The 27,131-nt window shown below is 36.7% G+C and overlaps 1 protein-coding gene across 1 annotated transcript in view; it reads left to right on the top strand.

Moving 5' to 3' along the window:
• The window catches only part of LOC147527758 (transcription initiation factor TFIID subunit 4-like), a 148,482-nt gene that overhangs the window by 38,414 nt on the left and 82,937 nt on the right, over positions 1 to 27,131 (top strand). The window contains exons 9-10 of the mRNA XM_086620763.1: positions 1,148 to 1,262; positions 8,103 to 8,272. Of these exons, the coding sequence (XP_086476889.1) occupies positions 1,148 to 1,262; positions 8,103 to 8,272 (285 nt within the window). The remainder of the gene's footprint in view (positions 1 to 1,147; positions 1,263 to 8,102; positions 8,273 to 27,131) is intronic.

Below are 27,131 nucleotides of genomic sequence, written 5' to 3'. Positions count from 1 at the left end.
TGTAACTCTACTAAGTTCGTACCATGCCATTTGTGTGCGATTGAGTAATAGATGCGCAGGAGTAACTTTCATGTGCTTCTCAAAGTCTCAAACACTATGTGCATGTAACGCTCAATAAAGTTGAGTGATATACAAGATAAAGGTGACATCTTTTAAGTCAAGTAGACATATGAATTAGTTATTCTCACATGCCAAAATACAGGTGGAATTAAAGGAAACACAAAATACAACCCAAGTAAACGTGTTTAAGCAGTAAAGGAGGGCTTACTCCAAAAGTTTCATTTGTCAATGCTTTTTCATTTGCATACTGATACAATGTTTTTAATAATAATAATACAGGTCTGTTGATTTACTAATGAGCAACATAAGTTTGTAATTATTTTTGGTTAGATTTTTCCAAATGTTAGAGAGGAATTAATACCTTTTTTTTTAATTTACTGTCACAAGATGATGAATGTCCACCACACTTTGTCTCATTTAGAAAGCCCAGCTATACTTCTACATATAGTCCTGTAAAGTCTAGATACGACTGTGAATTACTTTTAAATCATCAGTTTCAAAATAAGAACATAAAAGACAACCTTTATGAGGGGGGTTATGTCAGATTTTACAACAATGTTTTTTCTTTTCCATACCATATAAAACATATTAAAATACTTAAAATAGAGTTTTCATCTCTGCAAATACATGTTTTTCACTGCAACAAAGAACAATGACTATATAAAAAAATGTAAAAGGCATAGTTTTACATTTTTAAATGTAAAACTCATAATACCCTGAGTGACTGACTTTAAAGCATCTGTATTAAGAACGTTTCAAATTCTGCTTCTTTTATTCTGTACAGATTATCTAGAAAAGTGGTTTACTGGCAATTGCAAACACAATATAGCCATTATTTGTATTATAACCAGTTATGACCAACGGTTTTCAGTTTTGGAATCTTCAGTATTCTGTAAATATTGAACAAACTGTAATGTTAATATAAATTTTGTATTTTAAAGTGTTCTTCTTCAGCAGTATAATCTTTAAAAATAATAACTTCCTTTGTTTGCAATTTACAGACAGTTAAATTTAGTTCCTGGACAGAAGGTTCTTTGATGTAAATTGTCTAAGACAGCTCATAATAACATTGCTTGGTGTTTTTCAGGCACAGTAGGGAAGGCACCAACAATACAAGCCAGCAAAAGTCCTGGGGGCTTTGGTGTTCAGGTCTCTGCAAATCAGAAAAACAAGCTGAATGACCCTGGAGGTGGTTCTTTCAGGTAAAAAAATAAAAAATAATAAAAAAAAATGCAGGGGGTTGGTTGAGGGGGATCTTAAACATAAAATAGAATTTAGAATTGGTTTAACACCAGAGGGCAGTGTTTTACAATAATTCCTGCCTTTTCTTGCTGTGATTGGATGATAATTTTCTTACTTAGTTCTATTTTAAAAAAAGGGAGGGGGTCATGACATGTCTTGAGAATTTTTCTCTAAATGCACTTTTTAATGTTTAGTAAAGCCTTCAGTTCTGTGAATTATAATAAAACTTCTCGTAAATGGAATTATGTGTATGAAGTTTTAAAAAAATACACTATTGGTTTTATGTATTGGATTCTAACATTCCTATGGAATGTATCTTGCTGAGAAGATACAAATTGTGACGAAAAGGCATCCTGTCGATAGGCTTCTGCAGCTAAGCTGCAGCTATCCCCTTAATCAGCATAGAGAAAAAACTGTATGGTTATGGTAGTGGATTTTGGGGGTTTTGTGTGTGTGTGCATGTGGGATGTTGTTCTTGGTTTTAAAGAGAAGACATTGCTGTATTGATGCTTCATGTGCTTACTGAGGTAGCAGAGATTGGGACATTCTGTGGGTCCCTGTAGTAATCAGATGCTGCAAAGGTTCATCACAGTAGCATTGATGCATTGAACTGCTGTGCCAGTTCTTTTGTACTTCAGACTTTCATGTTATGTATATTTTGGACATTTTTACTCTTTGTAGGGAAAAGCTAATCTTATGTTTGCTGCATTTTGCTTTTGCTACTATCAGTTAATTTTTTTTCCACTGATGAAAGTACGTTTTATTTGTGTTTAAACAATTTCTTTCTTTGTTAAATGACAAAATATTCCTTGTTTTTCATTTTCGTTTTCTGGAATTCCTATGTTGCTCTGACATCATCAAACCAGTAATTAACTTCCAGGCTTATGCTTTTGCAGGTGAAGTAAAAGAGAATTTGTAGCTCTTTGAAATATCTCTGCTTTGAGGCATGTCAGTATTGCAACTAATAGGGGTAGTACTTAGTATTAATCTAGAAGCAAAATCATTCAATTTTTTATTTTTCAATGCTTTTGCCTCCCACTGAGTATTTAAATGATTTAAAATGTCTGTTGGGTTCAATTGTACTGTCTTAATAAGTATTTTTTATGTTTGTAAGCAACATGAGCATTTATTCTTCGTTAGTATAGCTTTCAATTTTACATACACCAAAAGGGACAGCATTTTTTTAACTGGATGTTGTAAACTGTGCCAGGATTGATTCTTGCATTCACTTAGTTTATACATAGAATATATTAGGTTAGCTGGAATTGTTAATTTTCCCTTGGGGAGAAGCAAATGCTCAAGGCACTGATTGATAAATCAATAAATCTTTAGTGAGTTTGGTAAATAAGCTGTCAAGGGTGTATGTCATTTTTCCTCTAGAGAACAAATTTTAGTCTGAATGAATGTGTTTGTTTCCTTGCATTGTTTTCTCCTTCAAAATAGTAAGACACAAAGCTGCATTTAAATAAGTCCATAAAATTGCAAGGATTTATTAAACAGCAGCAAAGATCAAGCTTTTTCTTGATATCTTAACAAAGAATTCAGTTGTTTGCGTATTTGCATTTCAACCCCTAACCTCTCCTGAGGACAAATAGATGTCTGACTATTAAGCCCAAAGGCACAGAGCTGGAAATCTGTATTAATCCTCTGAATGCTGACTAGTTTTCCTCAACATTCCCAGCGTGTGTGAAGAATGTGTTTTTAGCCAGAAGGCAAACTGGCATCTAAAGCAAAGCAAGAATCTTGAAAAATAGTTGTGTTATGTATAAATTTATTTTGCCCTTAGTGTTTTATTATTGCATATTTGTTTCATTATTTTATATTCTGCTTTCTTTAAAATAACTTGAGCTTTTCACTCTTGTGAGCAAACTGTTGGTCACTAGAATTGGAAGTGTGAACTGTGGGAAATATGGGAAGGAATTACATAAAAGACGTTGCAATTAAAAAAAAATGATTTTGCAAATTACAGCTTAGCCTTTAATGTCAGCTTTTATTAATGAACTATAAGACTGCTTACATGAGTTCTCTGGATATTATAGTAGCTGTTCTATGACACAGAGCTTTCAACCCAAGACTTCTGCAATGTAAAGTTCTTGTATTGATGAAATTTTTTGTCATCTTCTTTGATACTAAAATTTATTGTTGTTTTGCTAAGTTTTTCAGTGAGAGCTACAGACAACTCCATTTCATTCATAGATTCATAGATTTCTAGGTTGGAAAAGACCTTAGAGATCATCGAGTCCAACCGTCCCTAATCCCCATTAAACCATATCGCTAAGTAGATCATCCACCCTATTCTTAAACACATCCAGGGATGGGGACTCAACCACCTCCCTGGGCAGCCTATTCCAGTGGCTGACAACCCTTTCAGAGAAGAAATACTTCCTAACATCCAACCTGATCTAATCTCCCCTGACTAAGCTTATACCCATTTCCTCTTGTTCTATCACCCAACACTAATGTAAAGAGCCCTTCCCCTACCTCCCCACCATCTTTTCTCAAGTATTTGTAGGCTTCAGTAGTATTTATTTGACTTCAGCTATGTTACTGCCTAAGGATGGAAATTTGAATTCCATTTTTTGTAATTTTTTTGTTTGGTTTGCAGTAGAGATCCAGACTCACATTTGTACCATAACAGTCCAGCTAGAGGTTTCTGTAGCTGGGAGAGATAAAGCAGAAGGCCCTCTGAAGCCTGCTAGGAGCCTGCATATTTGCTTATAACTGCAGTTCCCACTAACATTATCTACCCCTAATGACAGTGAAAGTAGCAGACTCTCAAATAGTTCAGATTGTGGCCAATGTAAAGAACTGATGGAAACATTTGTTCCCCTGGATATTGAGTCAGAATAATTTCAGTTGGAAGGGACCTTGGGAGGTCAACTAGTCCAACTTCTGACTTGGAGCAGGTTTGGTTAGATCAGGGACTTGTCCAGTTCTACATATCTCCAAGGATGGAAATACGTATTTGTGCTCTTGTATTATCCTACCACTTCCTAACTGTATTGAGTAAGACTCAGTGGCATTGCATGTAAAATGAGGCAAGAAGCGGATGGAATTATTCCTTCAATGTGCTAACAGTTTGTATCCAGCGTATTGTTGATCTCTGATCTTGTGATCCATGGAATTTATAGACTTGCTCAGAGCCTTGCATACATGTAGGGGTTTTGCCCTAACGACATGAAATGTCCCTTTTGAGAGAGAGGGGAATCAATAGTATAATGTTGTCCCACTTGCTTTATGTATTCTTATAGCTTATTTGGGAGACATTCAGTATTGCAGATTTGGATGTCATTGGCTCAAATCTTACAAACTGCATGAGAGAGAAAAACAATATGCAGTCGTGTAGTTAAGATTTGTTCATAAAGAAAATAATACCAGATTTTTATAATGGCTTGTCTTAGTTTAAACAAAATCTTTGAAGCACATTATGGACAACTGTGCAAATACTTTGCTTTTTCTTGCTTTTCAAATATGTTGGTGGTTTTTTGTAATTGCATGAGTGTTTTTGATGAAGAGAGAGGGAGAGGTGATACAAGAGGTTGAATACAGGAGGAAGAATTGAAGGCTCATACTACTTTAAGTGTAGTTTGCATTTGGAAGGAGTTTGAGAACCCATGCTGTCTTCTTAAAAATAGTGTGCATGTTGGAATGTTAGATTTATCCCATAAGGCTCAGGATTTAATTCAGTAAAAACCGGAAATAATTACTGAAACAGTATAATTAGTATGAGCACAGCAATCTGCGCCAAGAAACATTAAATTCTTAAATACTCTGCTGGGATGAAAAGGGAAAGATAGACAGCAGTCATCAATCTGGATGACCACTGGATGGCATCTTTGTTCCATGGAATGACTTCTGAAAACTCATGTGGGTTTGAAAGTTGACTTTTGTAGGAAATTCTTTAGCAAAAATGCTAGTCCTCTTTATAAATAAGTGTTTTGGAGTCCAAACCCAAGCTCTTTTTCGTGATGAAGTTCCTCAAAGTCAATATATCCTTTTTGACTTTGATTAACTTAATTGCTAAAATAATTGTAGTCCCAACTATGATTAAACTATTTCATATCTATCTTCCATGTAACATTAAGAAAATATGTAGATATACTCACAGGTAGTAGATTGCCAGTGTAAGATGGAAGGAAGTGATTCTGTCCAGGAGCTACAAGTGGTGGTCTTTGTAAGAGGCATTGCATTGATTTTGATAATTTCACGGGAATCCTGATTTGTGCTGAAATTTAATTTTCTGTTTGTATTTCATACAAAATTTGTTTATTTATAATGTGGTCACAGATCTGTACTCTAAATAAAAATTTGAATAGTTAAATGCTAAGCAAAAGGAAGGTAAAAGATTGATTGTACTTTTTTCAGCTAATAAGTGAAAGCAGAAGTAAGCATAAACTTCTCTTAAAAATTGTGTTCTTGAAGTCAAGAGTGCTATCTTGATTTTTTGTATGGATGGTTGCTTGAAGGAGATGAAAGTACGTCAGTCCTAGCAACCTGATCTGGAAATATGAGATTGAGACTGTGTTACTTAGTGCTAGCCAGATTGTGCGTAACTGTGTGATAAATGCTTACCAAAGCAAGTGAGATCATGGGGACTGTATGCAGAGAAAGCATACAAGTGTCTTGCTCACTAAGTATTTTGTCAAGATCCTTTGAGCCCTTGTGCTCAGGTCCCCTCAGCAGGCAGCAGTACCCAGGCACTGCCGGACCCCACAGTGCAGCAGCGCTGCCTTCGCACTCGTGGAGATGTGAGGGTCCGCTGAGAATCAGTATTGGATTTTTTGGTTTTTTAACTGCACAAGCTGGTTAATGTTTTGTAGTTTGGTTGGTTTTAGCTTTATTTTGAAATTCTGGGCTCAAGTCTGTTTTCCAGTAGCTTCTATTATCTTACGTAGTTTTAAGTTTGTGCTATGATAACTACCTTTACATAAATTCAGTTTTGCCATGGTTTAAAGGCCTGTTGGATTTGGGCCTTGAGAGTCCTGGATAGATTACCTTGGGTGATGCTCATTCTATATCAAGTGTTGAGCTTTTTAACCCTTCAAGATTTTCAGTTTTTCCCCTTTTTCAGTTTTAGTTGCTGTTTTTCATTTGTACTTAGAATCTTTTGAACTTGTCACCGAATATTTAAGCCACCTTTAGTTGTTATGTGGCCAATTACATTTATCAGCTGTGATGTTTGTGGGCAGTTTCACAACTGGTTAGACAAGGCCAAAGAGTAGTTTGCACATCTATGTGCTGGAAGCGTAGGAGCCCCGTTTCTTCATAGTGGCTCTTGTGACCCTCCTATATGGGTATCACATACATACCGTGTGAAATGGTAAAAGGAAAATCTTTTAGACTCAGCATGAAAACCATCAAGGCAGGAGATAATTTTGTGACACTATCCTCAGGAATTTCATTCTAAGAGAAGAAATCAAGTGCTTAGAACTTGTGGAAAATAATAAAAGCTTATTTGTGTAGCATTTTTCTGACAGTCATTGTAAAATTTTCCGTTTTCTGCCTCAAGTGTTGAGCACGTTTCTCCAGGTTTATACAAACAAAAATCCCTTCTTAACTTCTTCCTGCAAAAGAAAACAAAACCGGTATCTAGCAAACCACAGAAGTCTTCTACCAAAATTGGCTACTCTAGTGCAGATATCAAGGAGAATGTGGGAGGACAGAGAGGACCTAGATTATGGATTTCTAGATTTCTCTCCTTTTGTTCTCAGACCTTGCTCGTACTTTTGATTTTTACTGTAGGTATTAAACTTGTTACAAAGGGACAGAAAATATTCTAGGGTGCATAGGATGACATCTATGTAATAATTTAAAAATAAAATCTTTTAAATTAAGCTTTTATTTGTTTTCATTATGTAGTAGGAGTCTGGACTTGGATGTATGTGGATCTTCTCCTTTATATATATATATTCTCAAAGATTGTGTAATCGCTCCTAGAATATGCTGAAATACAGTGTTTGTGTCAGTAATAGCTCCTAAACAGAATGTGCTAAAAACAGATGGTTGTTTCCACAGTTATGAGTCATACCTCATAGAGGTAGGAGGTAAAAGGCGCTTGGGAGATACAGGTATGGAACCTCAAATTTGTTAGTCAGTACTTCCTCAGGCTGTTAGGAAGGGTATCACAGGGCGAACAGTGGCTGGGGAAGTGCTGCTATCATCTTCTCAAATGCAGCTCGTTTTTATAAAACTAGTTGACATGTTCAACTGATTTTTGTATGTTGCCAGAGAAGATACCAAGGCATGTTCAAACAAACCACACTTGGAACCCAAACTTACCTGTCAACTCAATGCGGTCAAAGAATCTCTCCTGACTGTTGTTGAAAATGATTTGATGTCAGTTTTGACAGGAACTTGTGAAACAGTGCAGGATTCCAAATTCATGTCTTTGCTTTTAATGTCTGTGGGATTTTTATTTATTTGATCGTTTCACTCCTAGATTTTAGCATAAAGAGGATAGCCAATTGCTCTGTCTTTAGTGGTGATCATTGCATTTAGTTTCCTGACCATTCTGGTTTCACTGATGTCACTGACTCTCAAATGAAGAAAAGACACCTCTGTCATGCTTTCTGTTACAGGCAAATTGCCCTACTTTTAAAGTTTTTCTAATGTGATCAGAGAAATAGTTATTTCTGAATCTAGAATACATTCTATGAAAACGGAGACCCTAGTGGTTGTGCCTCAGGTCGGCCCAGTCACTAGCCATGTTGCATGATGATTTTGGAGAAGCAGCTAATATACAAAATGAAAATATCACATGCAGAATTATTTTTGTTTTGGTTTGTTTTTTTTCATTATAGAGATGATGACGACATCAATGATGTTACCTCTATGGCTGGTGTTAATCTTAATGAAGAAAGTGCCCGAATTATGGCTACCAACTCTGACTTGGTTGGAACCCAGATACAGTCCTGTAAAGATGAACCCTTTCTTGCTGCTATACCTCTACATAAACGCATACTTGAAATGGGTGAGAAGCATGTCCTTTCCTTTGATGGTGCTTCCTTTGAAGTTATGTGATTCCAAGTAATAGAATATGCTTAGCACTTAAGATTGTTCTGTAATCATTTTGTTATATAATCCTGTATTACTAAACTTTCAAGGTTTTTGTGAGAAAAGTAACTTAGTTATCTCAAATTGGAAAAAAATAGTATACTGATACTTTTATACTTCATGTTTTCCCCATGTTTTTTACATCCAAGGATCTCAAAGCTCTTTGCAAACATTAATTATTTCTCACAATCCTCCTTCATGTTTTACACATGGGAAGACTGAAACAGAGAGATAAAGTAAGTAGTACAGGTCACAGAGGACACCTGTGAATAAGATTTAACAGAATGTTGAAGTTACCTGTCAAGATTTTCTTTCCCCATACAAACCAGTTATTCAGTTCTTAACACCTGCATCTATTTAAGTTCATAGTGATTTTTCTTACAGCATTTTTTCAGAAAAATGTATTTATTTATCCTGGCAAAAAGATGTATGTATTTATTTTGCTGTTTGAAAATGGAAGTTAAAAACTTCAGCAGAAAAATAACTATTCAAAATTAGTGATGTTTCAAGGTTAGTAAGTGTTCTCTGAGTGTAATTTATATGACTTATTTCATTAATATACTATATATGTTCTAGTACCTAAGTGTATCTTTTTCGACATAATTTTGGTAATATTTTCAGAGCTATCAGTGTCTTAAGATACTAAGCTCTAATTGTTTAGGGGTGTAAAGATACTTTTAGAACTATTCTTACATCACTGGTTAAATTTGTAAAATTTTTAGGGATTTAGTTCTCTTAATTTTAAAGTTAAGACAAAAATATTGTTACAAATTGGTACGGTTATGTTTTTAAGTCTTACGGTTACTTCTGAAGTGTCATTTGTGTTTATGTTCATTGAATTAATGGCAGCCTTTTTATATTGCAGTTGCAGGCAAAGTTCTTCATTGACTTATTGTCAAGCTTCACTCTTGTATTTTAATTAGTGCCCTTCTAAGTTCTCATTCAGAAAAATGAATTATTTTGCATGCTATAGTTATGTTGCGATGATGTGATTATGGCATTATGTGGTGCATTCTGGGAAAGCATATTTGCAACATTTTGTGAGATGGCTTACCACCACCTTGCAAGCCAGCAAGGTTTTACTGAAATTTGTTTGAGAATCTGCTCTGAGGGATGCTCACCTGTTTATACAGGCGTAAGAAAACAAAAAGGAAACAGACATAAACCTCTTAAAAAGAATGGGAAATCAGTAATGAATTTGCCATATAAGCCTTAATGAACTGTCTGGGTGTAACAATTGCTGCACAACATGGAGCTGTAATTACAAGTGTAGGACTTACAGGAATCTGTACATACTTTAAGAGCCACAGAACCCATCACACTATTCATCACTGCCTTTTGGGGTTTGCTCCTCTGAGGAACAAATCCCTATGGCTGTTTTTGAAGCTTTATTGGCTTTGATAATTGAAATGAAACTTTCAAAGCTTTTAAAAGCAGCTGCAGGGATTTACTTCTCAAAAGCAGCGAATCCAAAAGAGCGGCCACTCCTAGTGATCTCCTGCAGCCACTTTTAGAGCTTTATTTTGGCTTTACATGAAGCCTTTTATAGTTTTGAAAGTGGCTGTGGGGTTCACTAGTGGCTACTATCTGGGATCTATGGCTCTTGAGGAGAGAATTCCTTCAGCTGATTTTGAACTTTTAGAAGCTTGTTTTTCACTGTGTGTGGCCAGATTTGTTGATTGCATAGGACCACACACAAATTTAGTAGTTTGTGCTACTGGGCACTTAAAATAACGACATTGTAAGCTTATGACAAAACTCAGTCTTACCATATGTTGCTGTGCCTAGACACACCAGGACTAAGCAAAGAAGGCTGTGACCTTTTCTTTCCTTTAGGAAAAAACCAAAAGTATGTTATGCGAGTCCTTATTCTTCTGTTTTCGTTACACTCATTGACGAATGAGATAAAATACATTGTTTCTTCTTATTTTGCCAGAACATGACTTAAGCAAACCTTATTTTCCATCTTTAAATCTATGCATATTTAATGATCGCTTTAGTTTAGGGCACATTTTTAAGAGAGATTTGTGGTATGTACAGTATTAGGAAACTGCTCTTCTCTCCTTTCTCAGAAACTAGATCTTTCAAGTTTTCTGTAATATTAATCTCCTTCTCTCTTTTCTGAGTAAGAGCTCTGTCGAGCAACTCAGTAGTGTTCCCCAAAGGCTGTTTCAGAGATTGTGCTTCCATTCACCAGAGTCAGAATATAAACTGCTAAAGTGAGAGCAGATGCTACTCAGTCTTTGGCAGTAACCACCAGCCAAATGCCTCAAAGTTATAGTGAAAAACGTTTCTTGATATATTGCTCATTCTTATCTCTGTTGTAGCTTGGCAGTGTTGTCATCCAAAGTTTATTTTACATCTAAATTACTAATATTATTATTGATCCTTTTACATGGAAGAAGTAACTGAAAGGTAATTCATGCAAAGATGTTCATCCACTTCCTACATGCTTCCTTATCTGATTTTTGTATCTAGTCATCTTCAACTGGTAATCATTGCCATTTGTTCATGTAGGAAGACAGGGCTGTGACTGTTTCCAATTCTTCTTTGATGCAAAATCAAGAGTGGGTATTCCTTAGCAATAACATATTTCTTTTGCTATTCCATTCAGGATCATAAAACTTTAAACCCTGATCCTTCTACGTGACAGCACAGTGAAACGTATGCAAAGAGTTGTAAGGCTTTTGTTTCTGGTTTTGGGAAGCTGAGAGGCAGAGGTTGATGTTCTTCACGCATGTGCATGCTGGTGTGCATACAAACTCTTCAAACTTGCTAGATCTTTAAGTTTATGAGTCAAATGGGTAGTACGTCTTTAAAGGGCAAGATAAGCCAATTAGACCCTTGCAGATAAATAGTGCTGAAAAATCCTACCATTTTCCTGTGGTTTTATGGGAAAGAAACAAGAAAGATAACCTTAATAATTTGTAGTTGTTTCACTTTTTTTACATTCATAAGCTATTTTACCCCATAAGCTATGGGTAAGAATGCTGTATTAGTTAGGTTTTAGAAGCTAGTTTTGACATTTTGAGTTTCCACTGTTTTCCGAAAGGGCCAACGCTTTAAGGAATAAAACCATGTGACTTAGCAGGTTGTTTAAGTGTGACAGTTTTCTCTGGTTTGTAACCATCTTGTGAAAATAGAAACTCCTTGACTCAGGAATTGCTTTATTACAGCATTATTTCTGAGACTAGATAAGAATTAGGCTGCATTATATTTTACATTTAATACTAGTGAAAGGTAGCAGGACACAGTGAAGGGCGTGGCTCTTCTTATATTGCCTAATAAGTAAATCCATGGAAAAAGGGAACAGATATGTTGTTTTCAACCATAAATTAACTGTCTTAATGCAATAATAATGAAACATAAGTTTGACATACTGTATTCTTTGACTTAGATTGTTTCTTTCTCTCTTTCTCTTCACTTTCAGTGTTCTTCACCCAATTTTTCTATTTCAGTTTTTATTGTTACTGAGCAGTGACTGAATAGAATAATTACAAATGTGATAATCTAAGAAATGTGGAACTGGTTTGGCCGTATTGAATACATTTTAACTGTTCATCTTGTATTTGCAAATTATTTTTACTTAAATATGTATACCGAAAATGTATTGAAGAATCATCAATGATGTTTTTACTTCACATTCATTCCAAATTATTTTTACATCTGCATTAGGAAATAAATCTTTCCATAGCATGATTTTATGAAATACTGTATTTATGTCTGTTATCTAGCATTTTTATAAATTTCCTTTGGAAAAAGTCTGTTACATTGGCAACATAGCATACTCTGTAATGTTTCCTATCACAAATTTAGTACTGGATTCTCTTACTTCATGCAAATAGATTTTTAGGCTAGAAAAGACATAATGGAGCAGGCCAATTATTAAGAAGCTCAAAAATATGCTGATGAATCCAAATTCTCCTGGTCCAGTAGTTAGAAGGCCTACAGTCCTCCTTAAAACAACTTCAGAGCAGCTTGGCTTGATAGATTTAAGCCACTGTCTCTGTCAGTGCAACAATTACAGGGTTAGGCTCAACTAATTTTATACATTTACCTTTTTATTATTTTACATGTAATATATTTTTTAATTCTGTCTACTGAAATATTGATCATAGTTCTGCCTTCATTCTTTCTTTGTTCAGTCATGCTTGAATTGCATGTCTGCTACAAAAATGCGTGTTAAAACATAAGGAAACAGCTCATTGTGTATTCTGGAGTATGTTGAATCTGCTATGTGCCATCACAGTGGCAGCTCAGTTGTATGCATATGTATATATTTTGAATAAATAATTTGAATACTCTAGAGGGCATTTTATGTTGCTAAACCATCTAAAAACTGATTGGGATATCCTTCATGGAACCAGGCCGGTAGATTTCAGAGCCTGTATTTAAAGCATTTGTAACTCGTTTAATAATAGAGTCATTCTGTCATCCCTGTTTCATCTGTTTGTTTGTCAACAGTTGTATTTGTGTTTGAACGAGATGAAACTCTACTATTGATGATTGCTCTTTCATATACAGAGCAGTTCCAACATAAAAGTATACTTATTTCTCTGGTTGGTTTACTTTAGAGAGGTTTTATAGCTGCTTAGATTACAGTTGTTGTGAGTTCTGAAATTCTGAGCTCTCAGATTGCCTGTGAACATAATTTTTGTTTTCACTGCAGTTTTTGTTGATGTGACTTAATCGTTTGTATTGTTGACTTTTAACTTTGTGAGTTGATTTGGCTTCAAAATGAAATATTCCCTTTAATATCAGTTTTTCCACCAGCATCTTTCTGTCGGGATGACCTCCTTCAATATCTGTGGACATAACTCATGATTTTGTTTCGAGATAGTTCTAACATGTACCTGTTCTTAAGCATAGCATTTTGCAGTCATGCATTGTCCTAACAACATGCTTAGTCCACTTGAACTGGACCTGGAGTGGTGGTTTTTGTGATTCTAGTTGCTTTTTCTCAGGAAAAAAAGTCATGTTAGGTATTGTATAATCCAAATTGCAAGTTACTATGCATCCCAAATATGTTGACTTTCTCTAGTTCTTATAAACTTTGGTATGTCACCTGCAGAGATGTGGCATGTGTAGAGATGTATCTACATTCTGACAGCTGGAATAGCTCTGTAATATAGTGCAGAGTTGGTTTTTTTTCATTAGTATAAAACAAGCAGTTTCCTAGATATTTTGTTTAGATTAGAGGTGTGCACTGCTCCTAATTTTCTTAACAATGTCCATAGTTCTGATAATTTAGTTTCTTATGTTGGCATTGGAGTTTATTGTACATGTTCAATAGAGAATCTGGTTTTATATTCCAACTTAATCAATTGCTAATATTACAATATTATAAGACAATTATATGTTATTTACATTTATTATTTCCTTTTCAAAAAAGGTGGGAATACATTCCCATCTTAGTATCAGCAGCAGTGTTGCCAAATAAACATAACCAGTAAGTGTTTTGGCAGAATGTTAAACCATATTGTTGTTCTTTCTTTAATAGGTCCATGATTAGACTTCCTGTTTTACAAGATGTCCCAACATGTGTTGGAATGGTAACTTCAGTACCACCTGAGAGCTTGGAGGCTGCCTTTCTGTGAAAGGTAGGGCAGCTTCTGTTCAATATTTTTTGTGTATTTCTAAGGTTTTCTTTTTATTAATCTTACTGATTCTGCACCACTACAGAATCTGAGTTATGCTTTTAGCAGTATCACCTCTAAGTGCCAGAACTGATGTTGTTTCTTCAAGCAGTAATTTCTCTAAATGTAGATGTGTTCAAACTATGATTATTTATGAAGAAAATGAAGCCATTTCTTCAGGCATCATTTTCAAAGGTTTTGCTCCAATTGAACTGAGAGCATGACCCTACTACTTGCTCCCAGACGTATTTGGAGAATTCAGGTTTTGTTTTCACCATACTACCTTGCTTCTGTTTTCTGAATGTAGTGGAAGAGCCTTTTTTGAAAGGTCTTCCTAATTCTGGAAGGCAGTTCTGGCCTTCAGGGCCTATCAAAACGTGTTGCCCAGCCTCAGAATAAGTTTGTATCTGGGAACTGAATGGCTTAAATTTCTTGGTACCTGCAAAGAAGGGTAAAATTTAGATCATCATTCTGTGGAGATTCATTCTCTACCAGATTCGTTTAAAAAGTCTATTGTACAAAGAGATTTCTGGTAAGAAATATTGGATGCAAAATAAGAACAATAAAAAGAAAACCTTAGAGAACCATTCAATATTGCAATAAAGCTGACTTACATTATCCCTGTAGGCAAACTCCATGCTCTAGAGGTGGTACTAATGTCCCCAACTCTCAACACATGTTGGAACATCCTTGTGGAAGAGGAAGTCATTGATCAGTGAGCAGCATCTTCAAGGATCGTTTAAGGGGGAAAAAGTAAAAGGTAATATTTTGCACAATATGTTGAAATGATTGTTCATTACGTTTATTTGGCAATCCTGCTGCTCATACTAAGGTTGTAATGTTTTAATTTCTTAAAATTCTTGAAAAACCTCATAAACTTCACTTTAGTCTTTCCTTCTCCCATGAGTTTGAATTGCATTTATTGGCCTCCTCATGTTGCTGAGTCTACTGCATACAAAGTCCAAATTCTACTGTAACTCATTGACAGTTTGACACTTTTTTTTTTTCAGTGCTTATAATACGAAGAGTGTTAGTCTGTGGTTTAACCAGTTTTGCGGTGTCTAGTGTTAAATAAAATAAGTCACAGCCAAATGTTGCAAAGTGTTGAACTGGTACAAAGACATTCTACTGGTAACAAAAGGGTATTTGTTTTCAAGGAAGTACCTGCAACACTGAATGTTGTGCCAGATGAGGTACCACCATCTGTTCTTGCATAGTAATATAGAAGTGCGACTTTAATCAACTAGCATAAACTACAGCTGTTTTGACAAAATCAAATGATCATGTCTGATCTGGATAAACTTTGTCATGGTGAATGATCTGGAAATGCACGAATTTGATATTAATGAATGTGGCACAATGTCCTGATCTTGACAACTTTTCCTCCAATCCTGGACATACACAGATGAAGGTGCTGACATTTTGAAATATGGTCTTCAGTCTACCCTTCTGGTATGCTTTATGATTTCCTGTATTCTTTGTGCATATCCTTTCCAGCTGACATGCCCATCCTGCTTCCTTAAGAGGAGGCCTTGTGTTGAGCTAGCCTGCTGGCCATCAGGCTTGTAGTGGACAACTGTGATACCTGTTCAGACATGTCACTAACAAGACTTTTGTAGTGTCAGAGAGATGGTTTCTCCATTAAAAAAAATTGTCAAAATGTCTGCATTGTTTAAAAGAAGCTGCTTGAAAATAACAGAAGCATACAGACAAACTCTTATACTTGATATCCCTTTTAATCCTTGTGTGGATGTGATTGAGAGTGTGTTCTGTTACTGCAAGGACTATGTTTCAGGACGCTGGCATCTGTGCCTCCACATATGTTTATCATCTCTGACTTTCTTACAACAGTTCTTCTCCATCTCTGTCTCGCCTGACATACTGTCATAATCTTATACTTCTTGTATTTAAGCCTGAGGTCCTATAATGGTTTAGTATCTTTTTATCTTGGTCTTAGCCCAAAAAGCACATTCTTCTAGCCTGCATGAAAACAGGTAGGGGATAAATCCCCAAATAACAACTCCTCTATTGTTTTCTTAAGGACTCTTAGTGGTGTCCTTGCCCTGTTAGTTCGTTCTCATCTGATCCCTCTAACAATCGTTTTTGATTTGACCCTGTAGTGAGTAACCAAACACAAAAGTGCATTGAGGCATGTGCTATTATGAATAATAGTGAACATTTTTTCCAGTTCTCTACAGTCACTCTGTGTTTATTCTTGAGTGTTCCTCAATGTCTTTGGACATACTTATTACATTGTATTGTATTTACGTTTTGAGAAAACTACGATGAAAATAAAATAATAATATAACTGTAATCTGTATATTCTCATTTGACTTGTTAAGACCTGCACCTATTTCAGTTCTCATCCTCTCCTCTGTTACATTTTCCTCACACTGTTCAGTCACAGTGCAGATTACTGGGATTACAGGGTAGGATCTGGATGTAGTTCTCAAATTCTTTGACCTTCAGTGCCTCTCTTTTACTAACTTCAGCATCCTCCCTTCTTTTAGGATATACACATGAAATTGCACAGAAGTAATCTTAAAGAGGAATTATTCGAAGAGAAGGAATTAAACATCAAAGTTAAGGAAAACGTGTTTCTTTAGCACATTGAGATTTTGATGTCTTCTGAAAGAAATTAGGTAATATACAGTTTAGTTACTGAAAAAAACAGCTTCTGTTCCTTCAGAGTTTACATTCTTTGTCCTCTCTGATCAAGCTGTAGGGCTTCCTTGCCATCTGAATACCAAGTATTCTCTTCTCCTAGATGCACTGCTTTTATGTTCATGCTTCCATGATTTGTGGCAACTCCTTCCATTTTCCAGGTCTCCACATATGTGTGCTTAATGTTGCTTGGTGACCAGCTTGGTTCTGATAGAGATAAACCACTAAAGATAATAAAAAACCTCTTTAGGGATGATTGATAGCTACCTTTCTGCTGTTTAGAAATTTAGAATTTTAGAAACTAGATTGTCTGATTATATATATTTTTGGTCAGACCACTTCTCAAATTAGTTCTTTCTTTTTGCCAAAAAGTATGAATTATGCGTGGGTTCCCAGGCTTACCCACCTGGTTGAGAATTCTTACAGAAGTGAAGGCTTTGTTTTGTCTTTCTTTCATGACTATCATCAAAAAATACTAATTGTATAAGTAGAGTTAAGTAGGATTCTTGAGAAATTCTTTCCGTCCTTGATGAATTTTTTCATCCTGCCTCAAATCCCACCGACTTGCATAAGAGCTTCGAATCAACACAGGAGATAGGATCAGACATTTTGGCGTGGTTTACACATAGATTTTGCATGGGTACAACTACTTCTCTGGCTCTGTTGTATTAAAATATTTATACCAATATGACCCCATAGAATGGAGCTATTTTTCTGGTTTTTCCTTTACAAGAATTAGGAATATCAAATGAAATTAAAAGGTAAAGGTTCAAAACAAGCAAAAAGGGTTGAAAAGGGTTGTGGGTTTTTTTTTGCCAAGTGAGTAGTTAAGTTGTGGAACTCTTTGGTTTAGGATGTTGCAGGTTAAAAAAATTACTTGAAAAATTAATAGGAAAAGAATTCCATCCTGACCTAGTAGAGGGAAAGGTAAAATCCTCTAACTTAGGAGAGTCCTAGGCTGTGTACTGTCACGTAGTTATGACTGCATGCTTTTTTTTTTTTTGAATAATCTTATAGAATCATAGAATCATAGAATCGTTAGGGCTGGAAGGGACCTTCAAAGGTCATCTAGTCCAACCCCCCTGCAAGGAACAGGGACATCTCCAACTAGATCAGGTTGCTCAGGGCCTCATCCAACCGGGCCTTGAACGTCTCCAGGGATGGAGCATCCACCACCTCTCTGGGCAACCTGTTCCAGTGTTCTACAACTCTCATGGTAAAAAATTTTTTCCTAATATCCAACCTGAATCTACCTCCCTCTATTTTAAAACCATTACCCCTTGTCCTATCACAACTGGCCCTCCTGAACAGCCTCTCCCCATCTTTCTTGTAGGCCCCCTTGAGGTACTGGAAGACCGCTATAAGGTCACCCCGGAGCCTCCTCTTCTCCAGGCTGAAGAGCCCCAACTCTTTCAGCCTGTCCTCATAGGAAAGGTGCTCCAGCCCTCTTATCATCTTCGTGGCCCTCCTCTGGACCCTCTCCAACTGGTCCATGTCCTTCTTATGTTGGGGACTCCAGAACTGGACGCAATACTCCAAGTGAGGTCTCACGAGGGCAGAGTAGAGGGGGAGAATCACCTCCCTTGACCTGCTGGCCACGCTCCTCTTGATGCAGCCCAGGATGCGGTTGGCCTTCTGGGCCACAAGAGCACATTGCCGGCTCATATTGAGCTTCTCGTCCACCACCGTCTTCTAGCAGCATCTCCCGCTACTGCTGTTAGAGAAAGGATGCTGAACCATATTACCCAGTACAATTTTTCTTAACTTTTTATGCAATTATGTAAATACCTAACTATTTATTATAGTACTGAATAAGTTAAATCCACTATAGTACCTGAAACAAGCTTTATGAGTGGTTTTGTACCAGTCCATTCACACTACAGAGCTTATGAGTTTTAGTTGAATCTTACTTGCTAAAATAATTTGGTTGACATTTACTTTGGCAGGAGCAGGAGGAGAGAGAGTATTAAAGTTTGTGTAACGTTTATTCAGGATTTTTATTTCTTTAGGTTACATTACAATTGTATGACTGGTTATATATTTTTCTGCTGTGTCTGGCACTGAAAATGGCTGTGTATTTTGAGGATTCTAATCTGTAAGTTTGGAATTTATTAATTTATTTTTAAAAAGTAACTCCTGTTTCACCAGTTTCTCAATTTCACAAAATGCCTCCTGGGGAATCATCTCAAGATGGGTAGTTTTGAGGAAGTATAGAACAAATACTACACCCAGAAAGTCTTGAGTTCTCAGGAAGACCGTCCACTTTTATCCAGAAGCCCGCTCATGAGATAATTTTTATCCTATGAGAGGTGGAGTGTTCTTTTACAAACAAGTTTACTGGAGTAATTAATGTACCGTCTTCCGTTATTTTGTAAATAACAATTACATGGTGATAAGAAGTCATTCTCTTTAACAAAGCCAATTTATTACGTATGAAGGTGAACTGGAAGTATAGTGTTGAACAGTATCAGATACTGGTTTACAAAATCTTTCCCATTCCTATTCAGGGCTGTTTTGGAGCTGTGGAATATATCTTGGCCATCTGCCCCTCACAGAGAGGTGCTGGTTTGTACCTGCTAGAGGGAATCGTTTACCAAATCTCAAAGCACTTGGCACTGATTCTCTCTAGTTTGGCAGGAAACACTCCTGAGCCTGTGGCTTCCCTAAACACACTCCAGGTTATAGGTTCTTCAGAGGCACCTGCTCAAATGACTTCATTTGGATTGGCTGTTTTTGTGAAGGTAGCAACTGAAGTTTTTTGGTTTCTCCTTTCTTCATGCTGTCTTCCAGCACCAGATGGGCTTAACAGTACAGCAAGTCGACATTTATTAAATTACTTATGCGTTTAGATAGCAAGACTTAAAGTGAAACTTTTATTTAAAGGACTGAAAACAGGAAATTACAGCTAAAATCATCATACTGTTTCTTTTTCCTGGGATCACTAGGTTCTCTTATACCCCTAGGAATCTCTAATCCCAGTCGTCAGAGGGAGTGATTTGTTGTTTGCGTTATCACTCTGTTTAACAAGCTTTTACTTCAGTTTTTAATACTTAGTGTCTGTCTGGGGTTCTGGTAGCCCCTCCAGCACAACCCCAGGGTGTTTTGTACCCAACCCCCTCAGTTTTTCCCTTTGTTGTGTTCCATCCCCAGTTCTCTATCTTAATATTTAAGATTGAGTTTTCCCTTTGATAGCAGTAAGAATGCACTATTGATGGATTACTTCGTAGGCTGAGGACACTGCTATATGGGAGATGTACTCTGCTCTTAAGTCCTTCCTGATTAGGTTGGGACAAGTAAGTTCAGCAATTGCCATTTATGGCTCCTCAGGATGCCAAGGGCCCTTAGCACATTAGAGTTGTTTCCCCTTTGTGTTTAGTCAGCCTGATAGTTAAATGCTGTTGCTCAGTTTGGAATTATTAATATAATAGTATTAAATCACCTTTTGCCTTCTGCTGATTTCATGAGCTGCTTTCTGTAGAGACCACACATGATGCGTCTTAAGACATACGAATATTGCTTGTCCACTTTTAGAAGGTTGAACTGCTCTCCCCTTTGCCCTTATGTTTTTTCAGCCGTTAGCTTCCAGAATTTCCCAAATAGCTTAAGTCTTGAACAGTGACTACTTAACTCATAATGTTGTATTTAACAACATGGAATTTTACAGAGATTAAGGTGTTTTACTGCTTACACCTACAGCAGAACTATAAAATCATCAGTTTCCCATATGCTATTGAAATGGAGGAATGGAATGTATTAAAGCATTGCATAGTTTGGAAGGCTGCAGAAATTCAAGTGGTAGTTTTTCCACGATCTTGCTTTTCCTGATGGGGAAGATTGCAGAGAGACCGAAGCATGTCAAACTGTGGTGGTTCTGTTGGGATAATAGAGGAAGGGGACTTGAGCCTACAATTGTAGATACAATCCAAGGCATGGCCTAGTATTTAACTGTGCTGTGGGGATGAGGTAGGTATGACCAGATGGATCTTTATTGCATTATTCTAGATCTGATGCTGTCAAATGAGGTTAAATAAAAGTTTAAACAAATAGTGTCCTGGAATCAAGGGGAATGAACTTTTGTGATTTGTTTCCGCCTTGGTAGTACACAAGCAAGCTGTAACAGCAGAAGAGGCCTGGACCTAAGAAATCTGGTTCCAGTTGCATATTGGGCCGATATTTCATGCACAGAATTTAAAGTTTTAGAAGTTGCTTCTGGTTTCAAGTTGATAGCAGAGAATGCTTTCTGCAGTTCTGGCTGACCTGTGATTAGGGCAAATAGATACTGATTATGCGCTCTACCAATGTTTCTGTTGAAGGACAAGACAAATTCAAGCCCTAAATATGTGCTGTTTAACTGTTTAAAACCAGTTCTTCAAGGTTTTTCTGTTTTAAGTGTAAATGTAAAGAGATTTTATACAGGCACTCAATAATTTATCACATCAATAATCAGAGTCAGACCTAATGTTTTACAAATAATTTTTTTAATCTTTGATCTCAATCCTGTCAATCCTCTTAAAGTATAAATTATTAAAGTAACTTTTTGATTCTTTGAAAGCCTATCTGCAAAGATAGTATTTTTATTCTGCTTCTCAAATAGGGCAGTACTCTTCTTACAATTTGTTTCAGTTTGTTTGATCAATAAAATATAATTAAACTTTTAAAGTGCAGCAAAGCCAGTACCTTTCAGATAGCAAAGCAGATGATAGCACTCTTCAGAATTTTCACTTCTTGGGACCTGAAAGTTTTCAATGACAAGGTTTAGGTGCTTTTATGTTTGTAAAAAACAGTCTTGTGCTAGTGACACATATGCCAATATCAGAATAATATTGCTGAACGTTTTTTCCCTCAAGGTTTTTGGAACTTATATACAAGTTCTAACTTTACAGAAACTCTGTTGCAATACTTCAAACTTTTATTTGTAACAAAAATATGCTCACTCTTTTATACTTCCTTTGCATGCTCTCGTATGCTATAGACCTTTATTGAATGCTGATTGAACAATGTTTGCTATTAAACCTTCCAGACATGTAATTAAGAAGTAATATGTAGGCAGACTATTGTGTTGTTCTATAAGTGCTTGGCAGATTAGAAATTTGCTTACTTTGGGGGTATTTACTTCTTATGCCTCGATTTTTCATATAGGGTAGTGTGACTCAACTGACTGCTTTAGTAGCAATTGATGCCTCTGAAGATGTGTTGGAACTGAGTCCCGCCAAAAGGAATTGAAGTGTTATGCAATCAGTCATCAACTTTTGATGATCTTGTACAGTTCTGGTGTAGTAGAGATCTGGCAAAAACACTTGAATGAAGAACGTGACCTTAGTTATGTCTTTAAAAACATAAAAACTCAAAATCAAGTGGAGAGATTGGGTAAAATTATAGCTTAGAGCATTGCTTTGCTCCAGCTCTATTTTTGTTGTTATCCTTGATGATGTTTTTATCATAGCTCTAGGAAAAGTTCAGAATTACATTGCTAAAGTAATTTTAAAGACTTGAATTGTTATCAGAAATGTCTAAATTTAATGAATGTGTTATTTAAAGGCAAGCAACATTTTTCAAATTACAAATTTCTTGATGTTTTACTTTCAAGAGTGTGATCCCTTACTGCTTTAAACACAGAATTTTGGTCACAAACCTAGAAGTTAAGATGGCCACATTATCAAAGCCCATTAAGAAGATAACCTAAAAGTCAGAAACAAGTTCAACTTTTTTAACAAAAGACAGGTGATAGCAGTCTGTTGATAGAAATAAGTTAATCTTTCTGTTTAATCTTAATTTTCTCTTTGAGTTTTGCATTTCTGTGTGTATGTAAGTGTATATCTTATGACTTCTTGTTGCAATAATCAGGTGGTGCAATTAAGACCAGAATCCACAATGCTAGGACCTAAATAAAAATATCTGTAGATGAAGCCACTTGGTTAGTAAGATGAATAATATATTGTGGATATTTGTGTTTTGTGATACAATTATGTATAGTATTGTAAAATACATATGTGTGTGTATATATACACATCTCTTAAAACTATAAATTAGGTTTCTTTTCCCGCATCATCATCAACCTAGAGAATCTTGCAAAAGGAAGAGAAGCCTTTCTGTATTAAAACTGGGAAAAGTAATTATGCAGTCTAGAAGAACATCTCAGGAATTTCCTATTTAGACATCAGCATTATTTTCCTTTGATGCCAGACAGAATTCCAGTATGCTTTTTGTAAGTGAAAATGGATGAAACTTAGAAGGAGATGTAGCAGTGAAGAAAAAAATTACTAAGACTTTAATATAGAGACATATTAACAGTTTCTAGCTCTTTGCGTAGATTCAATTTCTACTTGGCATTTTCTCTGAGTAGCAGGAAGCAAAAAAAGACCATCTCTAAACAATGGTATCAGAACTTTTCTTAGGTCAGCAGATCAATAAAGTGGTATGCATGATTGTTTATGCAAGTATAACTAGGCCAGCCTTTCCAAGTGTAGATGAGGTTGTTGTTTCAGGAGCACATTGATAATTTTCCCATCCTTGTCCTGAGTACAATCCAAGTATGGAAGTAGTGTGCCAAATCTTCGTGTAGTATACAGCTTTGGAATACACTCTTTTCTTTTGACAACCTATGCTAAGAGGATTTTGACTGATGTAATTTAGAGCAGAGAAGACGTGATGATGCTTCCACACATGATGAATGTTGTGCATGACAAGTTGACTTTGAAAAAATTTATCTTTTTGTCTTTTTGTAGTCTGGTTTCTTGACGCTAATTCATTTTTGAGGAAATTTGTTATGTATTCTTTCTTCTTTAGCCTGTTTTCCAAAGAAAGGTAGCCTTAAGTGATTGAACAGTCTATTTGCCTTCATTCTCTCTCCCTTTAGGTAACTTTTAAATCCATTGATAAATAAGCAGCTAGATTGCCCCTCCATGTGTCCCAGTTGAAGGGGAATTCAACCGTTTTTCCTTTTTCTTTGCTCTTCTGTCTGGTTAGCTGCCAGTCAGCACTCCTGTACAGACTGGCCAAGCTATCCTCAGGGTGAGCTGACTGTGCCCAGCTAGCGAGCTGGACAAATATGGACTGGGAGACATGCCAGAGGATGAACCTAAATGTGTGAGGGAACTAAGATTATTGTGCGATAATAAGGAATATGGGAGGAAGTTAGAACTGTGGAGAGGACACAGATCATAGAATTACTCAGGTTGGAAAGGAACTTGAGTAGTCATCTAGTCCAACCTCTCACTCAAAGCTGGGTCAACATTAAATTCACACAAGGTTACTTAGAGCGTTGTCTGGCTGAATCTTAAGAACTGGAAGATGGAAGAGTCTACAACTTTTTTGTGCAAAGTGTTCCAGTACTTAATTGTCTTCATAATGAAGAATTCTTCCCTATATCCAATCAGATCCTGTGCTCTTTCAGTTTATGAATTTATTTCTCATTCTTCTTCCAGACATCCTCAATAAAAAGTCTTGACTCCATCTTCTCAATAACCTTTCCTCTAAGCCTTCTCTTCTTCAGGATAGAGAACCCTCAAGTTCTCCTTATATAGGTCATATGCTCCAACCCTATAACCATCTTGGTGACTTTTCCCTGGACTCAAGTTTTTCCAAGTCTTTCTCATACTGGGTGACCCAAAACTTACTGCAGTACTCTAGATGTGGGCTGAGTGAAGGGGAATAATTGCTTGCCTTGATGTATTGGTTACTGTTGATCTACCATTTTGCTGTTGATACAATCCACTGTGCTGTTAGTCTTCATTGTTGCCAGGATGCACTGCTGAACCCTGCTTAGTCTACTGACCACCAGACTCTCATGTGCTTTCCATCAGTGCTGCTACCCTGGTAGGCGGTTCCCAGCCTGTATCATTGTGGAGAGGCAGTCCATCCCAGGTGCAGTACTTTGCATTTGTCCTTCTTGAATTTCATGAAGTTCCTGTTGGCCCCCTCATCGGGTCCTTCTGAGCCCTTCCTTTTGCATCACTCAATATGGTGCTATCTCCAAACTTGATGAGGGTGCTTTGTGTCTCCCCTTCCATTTCACTGAGAGATTAAAAAGGATAAATCCCAGGACAGCTTCTGTGGGACTCCATTTATACTGGCCTCCGGGTGCTTCTCTGGACTAGAGAATGTTGTGTTGAGGGGGATTTCATGAGTAGAAAGTTACTGGGATATTGCAGAGGCTGATGAAGAGGATGTAGGACAAGAATCTTTAAGAACCAGGCATCACAGGGAATGGTCCTTTGTTTATGGATGAATTTCTGAAGAGCTGAATAGACGGAATAAGCCATATAATAATTGAATTTGCTAAGAACAAGAGTCTTTAAAATTAGGAAGACCTTTATTGTGGAAAAAAAAAACCCACAACAAAACAACAAGACAAGGTGGTGATAGTCCTTTATTATAACAGTATTGTGTGTGTGCAGGGAAGCCGAGTAGCTGTAGTTACTCTGCTGAAATTCAAAGAATTATTGCTTTAACAATTATTAATTCATGCTCTTACATCGAATACGCGACAAAATTTTCTATCTCAAACCTCTTTTCTGGATACTAGTTAATTAAATTTCCCTTTTTACTTGCATTTTGTCTTTCAGATGAGGGTATTTTGGTTGATAGCTTTGCTTACACATGCTTGCATAATAAAATGGTGCATGCTCAAATAGGTTTTCATATGGCAAGCCTGACTCGCACAAAGAGCTCGTACCAACATGAATAGTCCGACTGACTTCAAGGACTTCATTTGCATGAGTAACAGTGGTAGCGTTGGGATCTTCATGTGTATGTCTGCTTTCCATTATATGTTCAGCTTTCAGCAACTTTAGTGGAGTTCCATCTCTATTACAGAGGATAAATTGGGCACCAAGAAAGATTTAATTTTTTTTTAGCCATAAAGCAAGAATCAGTTAAAAAGCATATACACATACTGCTAAAATCCTTGAGGTAACATGTACAATATGGAGTCAGCGATGGCTTAAGTTAGTTTAAGAGATAAGGACTTCAAAGAATCATTAAAAAAATTAATATCAGAAATATATGACATCGAGAATTCAGCTCTGGGAAGTGTGGGAATGATGTGCTGTAGTGATGTAATAAAATATACATTTAAATAGACACTGCAGATCAAAAAAAAAAAAAAAAAGAAATGAGGAAGAGACGTGGCGAGGGAGAGCTGCAGGAAACGCAATCTTTTTCATACGGCTTAGCACGAAGGGCGGTAATAGCCGTATCTACAAGCAGAATTCCCAGCGCTTTTCACTCTGGGCTGTGTGACTCCGGCGCTCCGCGGCACGCGAGCCGCGCGGGGCCCCGCAGTGCCCCCTGGCGGCGGCGGCGGCGGCCGCGCCGTGATTGAGCGGCCCCGGCCCGGCGCTGACAGAAGCCCAGGGTGATGCTGAGCGCTGCCAGTTCGCCTCAGATCACATCGTTAAAAGAACAGAAGTGTACATCCATGTAAGACCGCTGCTCACTTCTTCGTCTGCATTTTTTAGACGTGCGGTGGCTTCTCGCTCATGAGTTTGGCCAGGAAGAGATAGGAATGCCTCCCAAAGCTAACGTGCCTTCCGAGCCTCGCAGGTTCGTGTTGGTCGGGGACCCCTCCCACAAACGAAGGTTACTGTTGTATTTTGCCGCTCAGGAAACCCTTTCCAAAATGTTCTCAAACCTCAAACGAATTTCCTCTACTGTTTTGCGTACCCGTTGTCATATCGCAAACATATTTACAAACATTTTTAGAAGATTTGTGTTCATTCGATGGAAATTCTCAATGTATTTGGAGTGTTTGCTCTGTTAAGGCAGGTCAAATCCAATAATCCATACAAAATGCAACTACTGATTCTTTTATATATAAAATATGTATGTGTGTGTATGTACACAGAGTTTTCTATCCAGAAAGCTGTCCCACTCATATATATGTATGTCTTTGTGACATATATAGCTTAGATTATGGCTATAATATAGCTTAGAATAGATGTCTATAGTTTAGATTAGTACATATATTTGTATATCTACAAATCTATATCCAATACTTGGTAATTATTTTAATGAATTTAGGAATTCTTAAGTGTTACTCGTATTCTTGTTTCTGTAGTTTAGGTGGTTTTTTAATATATCAATACATTAGACTGTAGAGTGTTCGCTTCTTGTATAAACTCGGCACAAAGTATCAAACATCCAAATAACTACCAATATGTCTTTCAGCAGTGTTTGGGGGACAACTGGTACTTTTAAATAACTGTCGTTAGTATGACTTTATTTCCTCATATTCAATTAATAGTTTTTTTTCTAAAGAATTGTCATTATCAGTAGTATGCCAATAGTGTAGCCTGAAGTATGCAACAGTATGCTTTAGACTGTAGCCTCATCTTGTTGACACAGAAATTAATCTACACTAATGCTTCTGAAGATAAAGGATGGGTGATAGAACAAGAGGAAATGGGTATAAGCTTAGTCAGGGGAGATTCAGGTTGGATGTTAGAAAGAATTTCTTCTCTGAAGGGGTTGTCAGCC

Source organism: Tauraco erythrolophus, chromosome 15 (assembly GCF_009769465.1).
Source record: "Tauraco erythrolophus isolate bTauEry1 chromosome 15, bTauEry1.pri, whole genome shotgun sequence".
Classification (NCBI taxonomy): Eukaryota; Metazoa; Chordata; class Aves; order Musophagiformes; family Musophagidae; genus Tauraco; species Tauraco erythrolophus.
This window is presented reverse-complemented; position numbering and strand designations above follow the sequence as displayed.